The sequence below is a fragment of the Aethalodelphis obliquidens genome, unplaced genomic scaffold (genome assembly GCF_003676395.1).
Source record: "Aethalodelphis obliquidens isolate GAN/ISIS:26980383/991018 unplaced genomic scaffold, ASM367639v1 scaffold2, whole genome shotgun sequence".
NCBI lineage: Eukaryota > Metazoa > Chordata > Mammalia > Artiodactyla > Delphinidae > Aethalodelphis > Aethalodelphis obliquidens.
Window position 1 is genome coordinate 72,780,062 of NW_020837946.1, and position 19,265 is coordinate 72,799,326.

The 19,265-nt window shown below is 40.9% G+C and overlaps 1 protein-coding gene across 1 annotated transcript in view; it reads right to left on the bottom strand.

Annotated features, from left to right (window-relative positions):
* Window positions 1–1,518: 1,518 nt before the first annotated feature.
* UPP2 (uridine phosphorylase 2) overlaps window positions 1,519–19,265 on the bottom strand; it is a 43,505-nt gene continuing 25,758 nt past the window's right edge. The window contains exons 5-7 of the mRNA XM_027115295.1: window positions 16,900–17,109; window positions 14,407–14,553; window positions 1,519–2,426 (exon numbers count right to left, since the gene is read on the bottom strand). Coding sequence (XP_026971096.1) covers window positions 2,275–2,426; window positions 14,407–14,553; window positions 16,900–17,109 — 509 coding nt within the window. The 3' untranslated portion in view covers window positions 1,519–2,274. The remainder of the gene's footprint in view (window positions 2,427–14,406; window positions 14,554–16,899; window positions 17,110–19,265) is intronic.

Genomic DNA, 19,265 nt, shown 5'->3' on the forward strand with positions numbered 1-19,265 from the left:
AGAGGACTTTCCACCCCGTAAAATGAGATGTCCTGGGAGGGACAGCCAAGGAGAGCTGAGATGACAAGGGACTGAATAAGGAAAGGATAAGTCTCGTAAAGACTAGAGGCATTTTAGTGAGAGTTTATGAAGGAAATGTATGAAGCGGATTCATTCGTCATTTAACAAACATTTACTGAGCACCTAGAATGAGACAGGCACTGTTTGGGTGCTTGGGGTACAGCAGTAAATAAAACAAATGCAGTCTTTGTCCTCATGAGCCTTATAGCCTAGGCACATTAATTCTATAGAGACACAAATCATGACATAATTGCAAGCGGTGATGAGTAATTTAAGGAGGCTGCAGAGGGCGTTGTGGGAGGCTGTGGGTGGGGCTGGGAGGAAGCTGGCTTGAGGAGCAGGAGGGCTGTCCACTGGTGGACAGGTTGGAGAGCTATCTAGGAGAATCAACTCATAGGACTTGGCAATTGGTTGGATGTGGGAATGAGGAAGGCAGATTTGTCAAAGAGGTGTCCCAGGTTGCTGGCAGGTGCGTGCGCATACACACACCCTTCACAGGAGCTGAGGGGAGGACTGACTGCGATTATTTCTTTCCTCTCTCTCTCATAACCTCTCCTCTTCTCTCAATAAAAAGGAAAATAAGATTTTCCAGGAACAGGTAAATAAAAGTTCATATTGAAGGCTTACGGAGAACAGTCTGAAGTAGTTTCCACCTGGTCTAAAAATATATATGAAACACAGTGAAAACCACACTAATGACCTCAGTGTTATTCTACCTTACTTTTAGTTCTGTTGCTGGTATTTGATGGTGAATTACTGGGATACTTTAAAAATTGCACTCCAAGCATATCTATTGCCAAAAAAGTTCCCAAACTGATGCTCCTCTCAGGAGATTGTTTATTGTCTTTGATTACAAAGAGACAAAAGAGGTCTCTCTCATGGTTGGAATTAAATTTTATTTGAGCCACAACAATATAAATATATGTACACAATGTTACATGCTATTCAAGATGGTAAGCTCTCCTCCACCCTTCCGCCATCCATGCTTCCCAACTCTTAAGTGTATCAGCCTTAGAAGAACCCCCCAGGAGGCATCAACTCATACAGAGCAAGGTGTATTCCCTAAGTGACACCATGCCTGCCAGAGGGTCAAACTGAATAGGGGTACAGGTTGGGTGCAGGCAAGACCTGCTTCAAAGTCACACGAAAGGATGACTTTAACATCTTAAACGCAGGTCTAAATTCACTTGTTATTAATTCCTCAGCCTATGAAGTTAATATTGAAATGAAATTTTAAAAATACAGCCTCGGGCTTCCCTGGTGGCGCAGTGGTTGAGAGTCCGCCTGCCGATGCAGGGGACACGGGTTCGTGCCCCGGTCCGGGAAGATCCCACATGCCGTGGAGCGGCTGGGCCTGTGAGCCATGGCCGCTGAGCCTGCTCATCTGGAGCCTGTGCTCCGCAACAGGAGAGGCCACAACAGTGAGAGGCCCACAAACCGCAAAAAAAAAAAAAAAAAAAAAAGTACAGCCTCTTCAAAATGCATTTTCTTAAAAGAAAAAAAAATTGCTAGAAGGTGATTTAATCATTTGTGATTTCTGAAGAAAAATGAAGATCTTTCTTTGCATTTCCAAGGGTTTTCATTTGAAAATCAATGTGTGATCTAGAGTTGTTACTTTTTGTGATAAAATCACAAACATGGGCAAACCTAAGGCTCTAACCCTATTACGTGGTGCACTGAAATCCTGCAGGGGAAAAAAAAGAAGTATGGTCACATTTCCCTAAGTGTAACTTTTTCATATAGACCTACATTACACTGACACTTTTTTTCTGTAAATATTTTGAATATGCATGATCAATTTCTGTCACTTGTCCAACATCTAGAAGTGCCTGACAACGTTCTAACATGAATTTCTGGATTAGTTTCAGAAACAGAGTGACGGGTAACTGTATCCACAAGTGGTTGATCTATTTTGATGTGAACCTAATTAATGCTGCATATGAAACTCCAAATGTCACAGTACAGGAGTTTTACAGTTTTAATTATTAGACTGACTTAGCTAACTCATTCTAAAATGAAATTTGAATTTAATTTAATGTAAGTTATTAAACTCTTTTACAATAAATTCTTTTTTTAAGAGAAAGGGTTGTATAAAATCATTCAATTATGATTTTAGCGTGTGGATGAGAACTATATAAAAATGCCACAAATAATATATGACTTCAACATTATGACTGAAACTACAAACTTGCAGGGAAGGATTGGGCTGCCCAGCTATGATGTCTGGTCACGAAGTCCAAGCCGCTGTTTGATGAATCTGGAGATTAGGAGCTGAGGCCGTTTCTGGTACTCCACCAGAACATCATGGGGAGAATTGATCTGGTCGCATTCAAGTCTGTTGAGAAGTGTCACACAGACCACAGCAGCTAGAAGAGCAAATAAGACCATTACCAAACAAATGGGTTTATCTTTTGCATAGAAACATTAACCAGACACCCCCGTGTCCCTAGCACATGTACTTTGTGTTGTTTTCCTTTTCCATAAATGCAATCTACTGAACCTTCCAGACTTCCATATGAATTATAATTCATATTTCTGTGGACTCCCACCAAACACTCCACCTAAATAAGTTAATTGAAATAATTTTCAGCACTCTCCCTTCTCCTTTCCCCTATAATTGGCTACATTAAGGCTTAGAAAAGATTTGTGTTCAAGATAATAACAAGGAGGGATCTTTGCCATCCAAGATACACAAACCTCCAGCTTTCTATCCCATTTCCAATTCTTAGAGCAGGCTTTTCTTTTTCTTTTTTTAAACATCTTTATTGGAGTATAACTGCTTTACAATGGTGTGTTAGTTTCTGCTTTATAACAAAGTGAATCAGCTATACACATACATATATCCCCATATCCCCTCCCTCTGCGTCTCCCTCCCATCCTCCCTTTTCCACCCCTCTAGGTGGTCACAAAGCACCGAGCTGATCTCCCTGTGCTATGCAGCTGCTTCCCACTAGCTATCTATTTTACATTTGGTAGTGTATATATGTCCATGCCACACACTCACTTCATCCCAGCTTACCCTTCCCTCTCCCCGTGTCCTCAAGTCCATTCTCTACGTCAAGCAGACTTTTCTTACTTCAGGATATAACTAGAGAGCTAGCCATTTTTTTCCTGAGATGACATTTTACTCCTTGGTGCAGTGTTTGAGTTTGCCTACTGGAGAGGGAAGTAAATAGAGAAGAGATATGGCCACTAACCTTGGGAAATAGCAATAAAGGCGAGTACTGACTCTTTTGAAATCTGAGAAAAAAAAATGAAATGATATGCTTAAATGAAATGATATGCATAAATGATATGCTTAAGAATCAGCTCCATGAAGGAGCACATTTATTAACATTTAGTTTCTAAAGAATGAGGACAAAATCTTGTGATAGTTACAAAACTAGGGGGAAAGAGCAAACATCTTTCTTTTAAAAAAAATGAAATTCTCATTTTTGAAAACACACCATAAAAGCGGCGTCTTTGGTTTGTTCCAGCAAGAACAAGAAAGAGACATTGGGTCCCCTGCAAATTCTTTATCATCAGTTTCACATGAAATCTTTGATTTCAAGGAATGTGGTTATACACATTGAAATCAGTGACAACCACTTTGAATTGATAGCAGTGTCACAATCTCTATGTTCATCTGCATCATTTTAAAAAGGATTTCAGTGGATCTGGGATTAGATGTAGCTACAGTCACAAGCTTTGAGGTCATGAAGATAAAGTTGGGTTTGAGTGTGATATTTATTTCTTTGACTTCTGCACTATCTCAGACTTCTGGATTTGAGAAGGCGAAATGGACTGGAATCATAATAGATGCTTTCTTTTTTGTTTGGTTTAGCTCTTGCTATATGCTGGGTATTTATGATACCATTTAGACCTCATAGCTGTGCCATGAGCTAGCTCTTATTTTTATCCCCTTTGGACAAATGATGAAATGAGGGCTCAGGGAGGTAAAATGGCCCAGTAGGACACAGCTAGTAAATAACCAGTCAATTCCCAGCTTCATAAACTGCTGAGAAGACACTCTACCTCCCATCCCTCCTCCTCTGCACATGGCAAACCATAAGGCAGACAGATCAGTCAAACTGACCCTCCTGTTCAGTGAACTGAAAAGCAATTGAAAATATCCAACTTGAGCTGAGTCAAGTATGTTCATCACCTAGTACCCTGTTTATTCAAAACTCATTCAGTTGTAAAGCAAGTTGGCCCAACAGGTAAACAAGTAAATGGAAGAGCTAGAAACTTCCTTGGCTTTTCAAGTTAATGATCAGCAAGTCTGTGATGGCTGACATGAGCTGGTGGTAGCAGGGAAAAGATGAAAGTCCTTCTCTAATCCTTCACTTGGCAGAAGGATAAAAGGAAACACGTGCTCTGTACTTGTCAAGGAGCGGGAGCTGACTTGACTTAACGTCTTCTCCGGCTATTTCAAGGGTGAGGCCAAAGAGGGACAAGAACAGGTCGTCACGATCTCAGTGGTGTTTTCTTGATGCTAGAGGACCCATTAACAAGCAGCCTGTAATAATCTTGTCGTCTAAAATTACTATTTCCACAAGCAATTAAAAGGGACTAATTTACCCAAAACAATTTGTCAAAGTTAAGCCTGACAGCTTTGCTACCATAATCCTCAGGTTGGGCAGGGAGTATGGCTCCTGCAGAGAGGCATTCAGTGACCTAGCTGTCACCAAGGAGGTTGTCAGCTAACTGACCTCAGGCTGCAATGGGATGGGAACACACCAGTGTTAACGTGAAGCTCAATGTACCCTCGGCCACACCAGGAACTCCCAGTGATTCTAACTCTTTGATTGTTTTTGGTCCCTTTGCAAATCTGATGAAAGTTGTTAACTGCAACCTCTTTTCACAAAAATACACATATGCACATACACACAAAATATTGTATATAATTTCAAGGGTTTCAGGGCTCCTGAAGCCCACCCTGAATTATTAGAAATCTATGGTCCCCCATGGATCCCTGCTTTAGCTCCACCTCTGTGATTCAGAATGGAGTTCCAGGAAGGTTTTCCAATGAATTGTAGGCAAAGGCAGCAATGTGAGGCAGAAACTCCCTGTGCACAGCAGAACCAAACAGGGCTGGGTCTCAGAAAATGGCAAAGCAGCAAAGGTTGGCTTTGGAGTGTCCAGCCTGGCCCTTAGGACTGCCCCTCTCCCACCTCTCCCCGGCCCTTTACAGGGAGCCCTTCACTTCTCAAGGTTTGAGCTTTTTAGGCAGACCCCATCTTTATTCCTCAGGTGCCTGGTATATAAAACACAGAAACCTCAACAACCCAGAACCTTTGCACTTCCTCTGTCTCCTCTGAGACGTCTATCTCAGGCTGTTGACTGCTAATCAAAAACCAAGTGGAGAAAATTTATATTCAAAGGATCTGATCAAAGCTAAGGAGCATAGGAACAAGTTGTTCGTCTAGACTGGCATTTCTGAAAATGTGCTCCACTGGCCACTTGCGTCAGAACTAGAACTTGTTAATAATGCAGATTTTTAGGCTTTATCACAGACATACAGAAAAAGGAGTGAGGAATAAGAAAGGGCAGTTAATCTGTACTTAAAACAAGAAACTCAGTTAAATTATTTGCACATTGATATTTGACAGCTATTGCGTTAAAGACTTTAAACTCTATCCTGAATTAAATTAAAGTAAATGTTCATACCTGCACCCCAGTACTTTAGGTTCCCAGAGAACCAAGATTTAGCATTAACTCTATCAAAAATTGTCCTATATCTTTTATAAAAGTGTTACTAAAGACACTGTCGATGTAATATAGCTGATAATTTCACTTAAGTTTAACATTTGGATAACGTTTTTATGACAAACCTTAAATGCTTTCTTTATAAGCTAATGAGAGCTGTGTAACTCAAAGTGTTTCCATTTTCAACTTGGCCTCTAGGAAAGTCAGAACTAAATCTAAGTATTTAGATTTAGTATTGCCCTACCAGGTAGCTCTTTGATATTGAGAGCTCCCCATCCACTCCCTTAAATACATGCCTCTTATTCTCTTTACCTTTGCTTAAATTATTTATATATTCATCTTTTATTGAAAGCTGCTGCTAATGCCTTTTAGAAAAAGGAGAAAGTATAAGTAATCTGTCGATAGATAAATATGATACTCTTTTATACCTATGGAATAGTGCCAGGAAAGGGGGTGAGGAGGCAGGAGATAACAGGGCTAGTCCATCTTCGTTTTGATCTGGCTGTGTTTCCTTAGACAGGTCACTTTTTACTCTCTGGGTCTTATTTCATTCTCTGAGAAAGGAGCAGGTTGGACCTCAAAGGTCTTGCTCAGCTTCTGTGCCTCACATTATCTTGGTATGAGGACCATGCTGTCATCTCCAGGAGGTCCAGCTGCAAACTTGGGGACTTGCGCTTCTGCTGGGTGCTGGACCTCCAACCAGAGATGTGTCAGGATGGGCAGAGGATGTGCCTGCTGTGCTAGGGGCAGAGGCTCCAACAGGGAGAACCCAGGGAGCCCCACTGAGGTCACAGGTGGGAAGAGGCAGGTCACAGGTAATGCCAACACACAAAAAGTTGAATCTGTGGCCCCAAATCATTCTCTAACATGTGAGTGTGTTGGTACAGGAAGGCAGGAGTAGGATAGAGGACAGGAGAGTAGAATTAAAATGAATCAAACAAAACTCTAGACACAGACCTTGATTTAAAATATGTAAAAACCAGCAAAGCAAGAAGAAACAATTTTTTAAAATCCTGTCTTTATAAGCGTAATAAATGAATTACTTACCATTTATGCTTGATTTCCCAGACACACTGACTTATTTTCTTGGTAAAATAATAACTGTGCATACTACTGAATAAGTATCAATGTAATGCTTTATTTGATTCCAACACTAACCATCTTGGTATGTGGTTAGCCCTTAAGGGATTTGCTTTCTTTCTAAAGTAGCACAGCTAACTTTTAAAATAGAAAAACCTGCAGGGTTTTTTGTTTGTTTGTTTTTTTGGTTCCTCTGAATAGAGATCTGAACCTTGTGCATCCATGGGAGGCTGCTGGGAAGACTCAGCAGGGCATGGTGCAAAGGGACCTCAAGTCAGACAGAGCTCGGTTCCAATTCCAGTCCAGCTACTTCTTATTTACTGTGAGAACTTGGGAAAGTTATTTAACCTCTCTGAGCCACAGTATCTCTCAGGAGATACTGTGAGGGTGAAGAGCTGCAGTGGGTTGCCTTTTGCCTTTGTGTAATAATATTTCAAAACCCCAATTTTCCTCATTTTTGAATTAAGAAACAGTCCAGTTCCAGACTGAGTATAATCTTTAATCCTTGTTGTAATATCTTCTTTACTTTATCAGTGATCATCCTGCAGTTCCCAGAGCCCAATAGCCTTCATTTCTGGGACCAGCAGAAGGATATAAAATGGAATTAAAGCCAGATTCTGCTCCCTTTCACTGAGCTGTAATATTATGAAGACTGAATACATTCCCAAAGTTCCCAGTATCTGTCAAAAGAAATAACACTGAATTCTTCCATTACCCTTAAAGAAAATCCACTGTGAGTGCTGCCAACAACTAAAGACAAAGATTTAAGTGAAACTAATCTTGGATAAATATTATGTTTCGTATATTGTCATGCAAGCAAGCTTGTGTCAAAAGGCAGCAGGCACTGTCTTTTAAAGATGGGTAAAAATTGAACGTACTTATCACAAGTTCACAGTGCAAAAGGATTAACATCTTTAATCAGAATGTTAGGGGTTTAATTAAAGTAGATTTTGCTTTAAGAGAGGGACAGATATATGCATATTATAAAACCATAGATGAATGCATTCATACAGCATTGTACAGTGGGTTTACCTTGTTCTGAAGGTTCAGCCTTTCAAGGTAGAATAATTTTGTGACGGCCACTATTTCCCTCACCCAAGTCCTTCTTAAAGCAACAATGGATTCCCACTATTATTTTTCAGGATAATGAGATCAGGATAACAGTAGTGACTTAGGGGTGTCCGTGGCCCCATTTCAAGCAGTTTGTCCACCTATCAAATATCAGGAGATCCACGGGCTACAGCTATAGCAGAAGTATTGTATGAAACTTACAGCAAAGGGAGGCTTAACTTTAAGCCTTTGCCTCTTCCTAGTTGGACAATTTTGTGACACTCCGAAGTCCTTTAGAAAATTCCAAGCCATAAATGTAGCTGGGTAATGAAGGAACCAGTTGAATTTGTTATAGCCGTCTTCCACGGTCAGTAGGGGTTGAGTGGTCATTCTGTTCACTCATTTGTTCATTCATTTAGTAAATATTTATTGAATGCCCATATGGCAGATATTATTCTAAGTGCTAGAGATATAGCAAAAAAAATGACAAACAAGGTCCCTGTTCTCATGCTACTTATACTGTAATGGAGAAAGATGCTAAATACATACCTCCATGCATTAATACATGTAAAATAATATGTAAGTTAATATATAAAGAAAACAGAAATGTAGTCTGGTATAGTGGTAAATGTGATGCAGAGAAATGAAGTGGAATGAGTGAATGAGTGAGTAAGTAGAATGAATGTGGGTAAGTTTAGTTTAGGTAGTCATGCAAAACTTCTCTGGTGAAGTGAGACTTAAGGTGAGATCTTATATTAATCATAAAGATAAGAAGTGGTAATCCATGTGGTCCCAGGTGAATGCAGAAAGATCTGTTTTTGCACCGGTCCAAAGTCAATGACTGACTCCTCTGAGTTAGGACAGTGAGCCTCTAGAAGACTCTTGTTTAAATAAAAAGTTGTTATTTATTAGCCATCATTGCCTTACTATGAAGTCAGATTGGTTATCCAGTCATCTGGTAGTATTAAAGGGACAGAAAAAGACCATTAGAGAAGGCTGTCTGGAGAGACTGGGTGGAAAGGGCCATTGCTGACAGTGGGAGAGGGATTGAGGGGGAGGGGCACTAGGCCTGGGAGCCCTGAGCGTTCGGTGCCAGATGAAACACATTTTCCAGTGTCACTTAGCATTGGTATATAACCTCCCTAATAAGTATGTTAAAACAGCTGCTTGTGAAGTCTCTCTCAGCCCTTCCCCAAAGCAAGCTTTTCTACCTCATACAGAGCTTTTCCAAGCTTCACTGCTTTTGCAGAAGGATATAATGAAGTGGGGATGAAAGATAGGAACATGGTAGCATCATATGCATGGGGTTTTGGTCTGTTTCCTTGGTGGTTGATCTTCCAGGTGTTGATCTTCCTGTACCAGGAGTGCACCTTTGGAAACGGTGGTGTCTGAGGTAGATAAAGAGTCCCTGTCACCATGAAGAAATTTGGACAGAAATACTCCCAAGAACTGCAGAATTACAGAGTTACAGATACAACCTTTAGTGTGCATGTTGGCAGCCCAGAAAGGGTCTGCTCAATGGAAAGGCTGCAGCAGTGGCCTGGAAGAGAGCTATTGGCAGGCTGAAATCAGCTACCAATAGCTCCAATAGCAGCAGAAAAAGGAAAGCGCAGCATGGGGCAAGCTAGAGAGGACAGAGTCCGGGAAGGTACCTGCAGCTGGCAGAGAAAGCAAGGTCACAAGGATTCGTGGCAAGGACAAAAAAATCCCTCATAACAGAATAACGTCGCCGAAGCTTTGGCAACACCCTCAAAGAGAGAAAGACTAGGGTCCGGGGTTCACAAGCCTAGAACTCTCTGGCTGCCTCTTAAGAAAGAACTGATGCTCATCACTAAACTTACATCAGGGCAGCAGTTCGTGACGTGGCATTTTATGTTTGACTAAACTGGTTACCAAATTTTCCTCCATCTGCATATCAGGTGGAGCCATGACTCAAGTGACCGCTTGCTGTTTCCATAAGAAAGAAATGTGAGGAAGCATTTCCTGGAGCAGAAATATCTGAATCCAGGTGTTCCTGCAGGTCATGTGCTGGTTAGGCTGCGGCTCAGGAAAGGGCAAGCTGCCCGCCGCTGGGGCTCCCACTCCCACTAACTTGTGGAGAGAAAAGCAGATGCTATTGTTTCCCTGAAAGGAGGTATTAATGATGGCCTTCTAAAGAGGACAAGGGTGCACTTGCATCCTTTACTCATATGTTACAAGGATTGGTGTGTACGTTCATTCTGAGATGAGAGTAGTGGTTCTACAATTAATCTCTTCTTGTGACCTATAACTCCTGTCTAAAATGTTACCGCATACATTTTGTTTGTAGTTTTGTATATTAAAATTGATTGACAATAAGGACAAGTATTAGAATTAAAGTTCCACTTGTGATCAAATAAGGCATTATTCAGCTGTAATTCTTTACTTCTTTGAAGATTTCTTTGGGGCTGGGACACTAGACTCTCCAGGTATACTGCCAATTGCACTGACGACTCTTCCTTAGTTTCTGCTGGATCTCCCTCACCTCCCTGACTTTTTCATCTGTTTCTACACTCAGGCACTTTGTCATCTCATTTGTTACATGGCTTTAAATGCCGTCTATATGCTGTCAACTTCCAATTTTATTTCCCCAGTCCAAATTTCTCACCTAAACTCCAGATTCATAAATCCACCTGCTCACTTAGCCTCCATTTGATGTCTACTACAGTACCGCCAAATCCTCACCCAATTTTTTCTATCCCAACTGTGATAACTCCATCCTTCCAGCTGTTCAGGCCAAAAACCTGGAAATCGTTTTTCACTAGCATTTCGCTCCAAATTCCCATCAAATTGTCAACAAATCCTGTTGGATTTGCCTTCAAGATGTATCTAGCATATGACTACTTCTCACCTCCTCCACTGTTGTTGTACTGGTCTATCATCTCTCCCTAGACTACTATATCAGCCCTCTTACTTCTCTCCCTGCTTCTGCCCTTAACCCCAGTAGGATCTTCCCAGATCAGCAGCCAGTGTGCTCCTGTTCAAACGCAAGCCAGATCCCATCACCTCTCTATTCAAAGCAATGACTTCTCATATCTCTCAGAGTGAAAGTCACAGTTGTCATAGGGACCACACAGTCCATACTCCCTCCATCTCCTACCCTCTCCACTGCTGTCACTCCCCTCCAGTCACACTGGTCTCCCTGTTTCTCTGTCACACTCTGAATGCTCCTGCCTGGTAACCTTAGATTTGCATTTCCTGGACTCCTTTTGCCCAGACACCCACGTGGCATTTTCCTAAATGGCACCTTTTCTGTGTACCCTTCCCTATTTTAATGTATGGTTTCCCTCCCTACCTTGGCTGTCCCTGTGCCCTTTCCCTGCCTTATTTCTCACCATCATGCTCCTCAGCATCTAACATATTACCATATTATTATAGATTGCTCTCTGTTGTTGTTTGTCTCCCCCCTAGACTCCACAAGGGCAGAGATTCTGTCTGTGTCATCCTCTGCTGTGTCCCTACTGCTTGGGTGCTCAGGCCACTGGTTGATGCACAGAAGTCCTTCTTTCTTTAGGAAGATAATAATTGAGACAAATCTTATCAGCCAAAGATTTGATTTAAAAATCAAGCTTCTTGTATTGTGCTATGCACTCAGTAGGTACACTATAAAACATGTTTGATAGGTGACATATTCTATGGGCTCTTTTCTGAAAAAAAAAAAACTATGAATTCTAAAAAAAGTTGCTCCAACATTTTCTTAGACATCATTGTTCATATTTGGGGACTGCTTCCCACTCAAAAATAATATTTTAGATGGTGCTATTTTGCTTTAGGTCTGAGGCTTTCATAGCCAATTTAATAAAGAATATTTTATTAACTTTTCAGGTTTACCTCTCCCATCCATAAAACTTGAATTTTTTTTTAACATCTTTATTGGAGTATAATTGCTTTACAATGGTCTGTTAGTTTCTGCTTTATAACAAAGTGAATCAGTTATACCTATACATATGTTCCCATATCTCTTCCCTCTTGAGTCTCCCTCCCTCCCACCCTCCCTATCCCACCCCTCTAGGTGGTCACAAAGCACCGAGCTGATCTCCCTGTGCTATGCAGCTGCTTCCCACTAGCTATCTATTTTACGTTTGGTAGTGTATATATGTCCATGCCACTCTCTCACTTTGTCACAGCTTACCCTTCCCCCTCCCCATATTCTCAAGTCCATTCTCTAATAGGTCTGTGTCTTTATTCCCGTCTTACCCCTAGGTTCTTCATGACATTTTTTTTTCTCAGATTCCATATATATGTGTTAGCATACGGTATTTGTCTTTCTCTTTCTGACTTACTTCACTCTGTATGACAGACTTTAGGTCCATCCACCTCACTACAAATAGCTCAATTTCGTTTCTTTTTATGGCCGAGTAATATTCCATTGTATGTATGTGCCACATCTTCTTTATCCATTCATCTGATAATGGACACTTAGGTTGCTTCTGTCTCCTGGCTATTGTAAATAGAGCTGCAATGAACATTTTGGTACATGACTCTTTTTGAATTATGGTTTTCTCAGGGTATATGCCCAGTAGTGGGATTGCTGGGTCATATGGTAGTTCTATTTGTAGTTTTTTAAGGAACCTCCATTCTGTTCTCCATAGTGGCTGTATCAATTTACATTCCCACCAACAGTGCAAGAGGGTTCCCTTTTCTCCACACCCTCTCCAGCATTTATTGTTTGTAGATTTTTTAATCTAGAGGATGACTATGAAAATAATTTAAAATCACAAAGAATAGTTATATTGATTAGTCCTTGTGAAAATTATGTTTTACTTCAGTAGGTTTTCTTGGTGTTGGTCAGAGATTAGTGGTTCTATTGGAATAATTTCAACAAAAATAAAAATGCATGCCACACACATATTTGGTTTCTTAATGCCACTCTCCACCCAAAGGAAGCAGAGATTCTTGGAGAAATGGCTGATCCCAGACCTGAGGCAAGGAAAGTGTAAGTGGTACCTAAGAATCCCGTTGTGCCTGAAAGCAAGAAAATTCTCAAGAGTTAAGAGAATTATGTCAGAAGGACAGAAGAGTGCACTAGAAGGGGCTCTTCCTGGCCACATTTGGGATAATTTGAGTATCAAAAAGAATAATGACAGAAACTGCTTATAACACACTGCTTTGAACAAAATCCACCAAACAATAACGACTCCCTGCCACCAAAAAGAAAAAAGAGAGAGAAGAGCGTGAGAAAGAAAGGCTCTTCTTAAAAGAATGCTAGCTAACAAACGTAGGAGGAATGATGGAATTAGAAAAGCATCATTTGTATTCCATGCTAAAATCACTGGGAAAAGATGATTGGGTTACAGGATATTCGTTCACACAGTGCCAGATTATCATCCCAGAAGTTACTTGCTACTTTCAGAGAGAAAACATTAATTTTTCAGAGGAGGGAGATGGGCAGTTACCCCTTGAGCCAAGTGATCCAACTTGAAATTACTAACAGTGGAATATCTTCACATTACCTTTCCCTGATGTGGTGCAATGGAAAGTTTACATTACTATGAAGTGTTCTTACCACATAGCTGAATCTAATCAAGCCACTAGACTTTACTTCTGCTTTACAGGAAATAAAGTGAAATCCCACGATGACGAGTACAGACAAATCTAGAACATGGATGTTCTACAAGATAACTGCCTGAACTTTTCAAAAATTCCTCTGTCCTGGGGAAAAAAGAAAAGTAGGGAAACTATTCTAGATGTAAAAGGATAGAGATACGATAACTAAGCAATACAGTGTATAAAGTTAATTCAATATTAGATTAAAATAATCTTTAAAGATATTTTTAGGAAAATCAGAAAATTTAAAAATGGAATGGATGTTAAATGATGTTATGAAATGATTTTTACTTTATTTTTTTTTTGGTTTGATAATTGTATTGTGGTCATTAGGAGGACATCCTTATTCTTAGGAAATGATGCTAAGTTACAAGAGTTAAGTGACATAATATTTATAATTTATATACAATGATTCAGGAGAAAAAAGCAAATAGGTGTGTTTGTGTACATGTGTGTATATATATGTATGTATATATATATATACACACACACATACACAGTATTCTTTCAATTTTTCTGTATTATTGATTTTTTTTTCAAAATAAAAAAGTTGGGAAAAGCAAAAGTGCATGTAAATTAACTCTAAAAACACACTACTCCACTGATGTTTTGTCCTTTGATGGACTATTTTAGGAATATTTTATTTGTGTCATGTCTCAGTAAATTCAGTTGTAGTAGAAAACAGCTTCCACTACCAGGATGAAGAAAGCAGAACAATCTATGAAGTCTTGGCTATGTAACCCACTAGCTGGTGACCTTGGGCAACTTAACTTTTGACCCTTGAGGCTTGGTTTCCTCATTTGCATAACAAATAATGTCCTGCCCACTCACAAGATATTATGAGATAACCGTGCATTCAACCCAAAGTAATCTATAGCTGGATTCCTTTTTCTTCTCCTGGAGAGTGAAAATAACTTCATGAAAGAGGAGAATTTGACCCTTAGGCATTCATGAAAGTCTTACCTTTTAGACCACAAAGTCTACACATGGCCGCAAACACCGTAGATTCCATTTCGATATTCCTGATGCCGGCATTATATGCTCTTTTCAAGTAATCTAACCCCTTTTCTCTGGAAAAGGAGCACAGCGCTCCATCTAGTCGACCCTGGCCTGAAAGAGAATGGAGAATGTTTAGCGACTTGATGTCCCACGGTGGCTGTGGCATCACTAAGAGGCTTGCTGTCAGCCCAAGTGCTCTGTGGCTGACTCTAACTCATGGGCCTGCACCCCAGGTAGGATAAATCTGGCCATCTGAATCATCCTATCAAAGGACCTGGGGCAAGGCTGTGCGCAGCTCAAGAGTCTCACACAGGAATCTCCATGGCACTGAGCTCCCCCAGCTCTGGGACAAGTGACCATTGAATGGCCGCAGCAGCCAGCACTGTGCCCAGAGACAGTAGGACCTGGAGGGTCTCTGGAAGATCTGCCCTTTGAGGAAAATCTCAGGTTGCACCTGCAACTGGCGGCTGGCCCAGGGACAGCTGCTGGGGAAGAAGAAAAGGCTCCAAGCCCCAGTGATGATCCTAAGCTACTTGAGGATCAGGGTGGTGGTTTGGACATTGCAGCTCCATCTGTGCATCATGACCATGGTAACCATACACAGATGGTCGATTTGTCCACCTTTTCCCTGCCACACACCTCAGGCTGCACGCCATTCTTTTGCGATCACATTTTCCCTTCTAGGCTGCTCTCGGTGTTTACTTAGCACTTGAATTCCATCTGTACCAACCAGTGGGGCCAGAAGGAGGTGGAGAAAAGCCTGATGCTGTTACTCCTCCTCCACCGTGGCTGCACTGGGAACAGGCTTCACCGCATCCCACCCCCAAGGGCGTCCTCTTGAAGTAGGGAGGCCAGTAGACTCTGTCACCATCTATATTGCAAAATCCTCTTTTTTATTTTTTTGCGGTACGCGGGCCTCTCACTGTTGTGGTCTCTCCCGTTGCGGAGCACAGGCCCCGGACGCGCAGGCTTAGCAGCCATGGCTCACGGGCCCAGCCACTCCGCGGCATGTGGGATCTTCCCGGACCGGGGCACGAACCCCTGCCCCCTGCATTGGCAGGCGGACTCTCAACCACTGCGCAACCAGGGAAGCCCCTCTTTTTTCCCTTTACTGTATCTTTCATGCTATTTCCATCCTTGCTGTCTGCTTCTGCTTGTGCCCTCCTTCTTAGGGCTGCCTGCCAACACCTCTAATGCAGTGCTATTTTAGCCGATTCAAACTCAGATGTCCCACAAGTTAAGCAGGTAATGTCAACGAGGTCTGCCTGTTGGAAGGGAGCAGCCTCACCTCACCTTCAGTGAATGTAGCCCCAGATGTGGGCCGAGGCTTGCCAGGGCTGCCATGAATAAATTATTTTATATTTTTAATGTTATGTTATTTCAAGAAGCCAAAAATCTGGATTTTCATATGAAATCTCCAGAAATTATAAATGTTGGCAAAATAATTCATATTCTAAAAAATACTGTGCAGCCCAAAGAAAACATTGACTCCAATGGGTACCATTTGCAAGTTCTGGCTTAAACTCGTCAGTGACCCTCCCCAAGAAGGGGCCAGTGGCCTGAGACAAAGTCTCAACCCTATCACACCCAAAGTGGCCCCTATTTTATAACACATATGTGGTGACAACACCTTTACTAACCTGAAGTACTGTTTATAGATAATATATCTCCATATATAACTGTTTAGAATTCAATGTAATAGTCTAAGTTTGATCCAAAGGGAAAAGAAAAGAAAAATGATTAAAAATGGGGTAATATGTAGTTTGATGAACGTACTCAAATGCAGCTACACTGTAAGATTTCTAGAATGCCCTCCAAGGAATGGTACCAACCCTGGTTAGATTCTTTCTTGTGGAATGAGCAAGGTCTGTCCTGGAGGGCGTTTTCTCCTGGCCCCTCCCCGCTTGTGGCAAGAGCTGCTACTTGGGAGTCACCATCAATTTTGTTCCTAAACTTGATTTGGGGACATTTTACTCATGGCCAAGAGAAAAAAGAACTGCTGTGAGACTACCCCATCCCTTTGGGATTTCCTCCCCCAAATATCTCTTCCCATTTCCTGGTTCCCACTCTTTCCTGGGTACCAGATCCCTTCCAAGGTACAGGTGACTGTACCTCAAAATGGAAGAAACATAGAAGCATATCCCCATTTTCCGATTTAAATTAAAGGCATCAACAGAGATAAGATTTTGCTAACATCACAAATTGCATTTGAGTATCCAGTTTGTTCTAGGAGGATTAAACCTACTCTCAAAATAAATTCATTATGTGTGTGTCTCCACCGCTTATTATGTCCTTACGTTCCTATGCTTTAGTAAGTTGAAAAGGCTGTTTCAGTTCCTTTTTTAATCCCCAACTATGAATTTCTAAAGTGGAGTTTTTAATATAAATTGTGGGTTTGAATAACAAAGTATTGCTGGCAATTTGCTGCTGCTTTCACAGTTTATAAATTCTTCTCACCTTCATAAAAATCATAGGTACACATCGTATGTCCAATGAGGGTTGGGAAGTCAGGAATTTCTTTGCTACAGTTGAATAGTTCCTCAGCCAGTTCTTTGTCAAGTTCAGTACTTCTGGTGACAACATTGTCCAAGATTACCTGTTCAAACCGGGGCTTAAAAAAGGAGTCTACGGCTCTATCTGTTATTACAACAGACCCTGGTGCAATCCCTGCAGTGTGGGAATAAATAGGTGGTTACAGAAGAATGTCACTTAGGTTTACTTTTGACACATAGTATGTAATCTCTTCTGCCAACATTAATTAATGCTAGCTGCTAATGATTCTCCCCATTTTCATCTTTAAATTATTTTATTTTCCAAATGCAATTAAATAATAACATTCCGAACAGGCATTTACATTTGCTTTCTTTCCAGATTCACATTTACAATGTGATTGGGTTTAAATTTCAAGACAAACATGACTCTTGGACATGCAAATTAGTACTGGCCTTCAGGTTCAAATCTGAATAAAGTAGGTCAGGAATAAACTAAATGAGCCTGCCAGAAAGTAGTTTTCATAAAGTGATGTGACTACTTGATATTTAATCTTCTCTGCAACTCCTTGATTACTATAATTTCTTTGTATCTCTGTCCTCTCTTCCTTTTGATTCTCATTACATCCATTCCCTCCTCCCCTCTCCCATCCCATGTAAATTAGGCCTCTTGGCTGACCTTCCATTGCTACAAAGTCTGGCTTGCTCCTGGGACTCAGGAACTCAAGTCTCAGGGACTTGAGAAACCATTTTCTGCCAACTGTTATTCCCCTGGCCTGGTGTGTTCCCTCATCCTCCCACACACACTTTCATCAGACCAACTTCAACTCATTCTTCTGGTGTCAGCTTAAGTCACTTCCTTCAAAAGATCTGAATCCACAGAGGGGGAAAAAATTAAAAGGCAACACAGATACATTACATTCAATTTTCCCAGGTCCAGCTTTTGACCTAGTTTTTGACCCGTTCTGATTCCTGTTTAGAGCCTGGATGAGGGGATATATATTGATAGGGCCCTAGACTCTCTCTCTGTCCTAATATTCATCATATTTTTTGTAATTACTCATTTGTTTGTCTATTGCCCTGATAAAACATAGGCTCTATGAAGGCAAGAGCAGTGTCTGTCCACTGTTGTCTCCCCAGTAGCATTGTGCCTATCACATTATAGGTATTCAATAAAAATTTGTTGAATGAGTGAATGTTTCCATAGAGATACCATAGACAGAGATCTGCAAACTACAATCCATGGGCCAGATCCAGCCCATCTTTGTAAATAGAGCTTTATTGGAACACAGCCACATTCATTCATTTGCATATTTTCTATGATTGCTTCCACACTCTAATGGCAGAGTTGAGAAGTTGCAACAGAAACCATATGGCCTGCAAAGCCTAAAATATTTACTGTCTGACCTTGTATAGAAAAAATTTACCAACCCCTACCATAGCGCATAGCCATATCCTTCTGGGTTCTTAATAAATTCCAATGTGGATCAACATGGGGTTAATTTAGAAGATCCAGCTAGAGCCCCAAGGTAGGCTCTGATGATAGAGCCTCGGTGAGTCAGATACTTTTTAAAGAAATCAAACAAGTATCTTCTTGAATTATTCACAGTGTCCTGAAAACAGGAAAGTGACTGAGAAGGAAGTTGAAAATGTGGAAATCAAAAATGAATTTATTCACATGACATCCTAATATTTAGATGTATTAGAGCATTTATATCCCAGTTAAAGTCTCTTAAAGGCCAAGGCACTGTTTATTTGAGTACCTCATCATCATGAAGTTTTGTTGGCTCATCTAAAGAGTGGTAACATCAGCAAAAAAAACAAAAAACAAAAAAACCCCCAACAAGCTATACCTCCTTCATCTCCAAATCAAAGTTTTTAAGACAAAACAAACACATCTTATTGATAAGCTAAGAGTTCTTAATGAGAACAGAACTTCAAAATGATGGATAATCCACAACAGCACATTGCTTTAATTTCCCACAATTCATAGACCTTCATTGTGCTACATGGGCTATATGTATCATGTTACCATCAAACAAAAGACCTAGAATCCATGACCATGAGCTGGATGGTCAGCAGGTTGCTTTGCCCACGCTGGACACTTGTTAATATCAAGGCGCAACCACAGCAGTCAGGGTGGTACATTGCATGGGCATGGGCTATGCAGACAGATCCTTGTATCCCACAACTCAAGAATTATGAGCAATCTTAATAACAGTGTTATCCATTTCATCCCCAAATGCATCATTCCCTACTATTGCTTATTTGGGATAATATTGGATAAACAACAGTCCAGAAGGAAGCCTGATCTAATAATGATTGCTAACATTC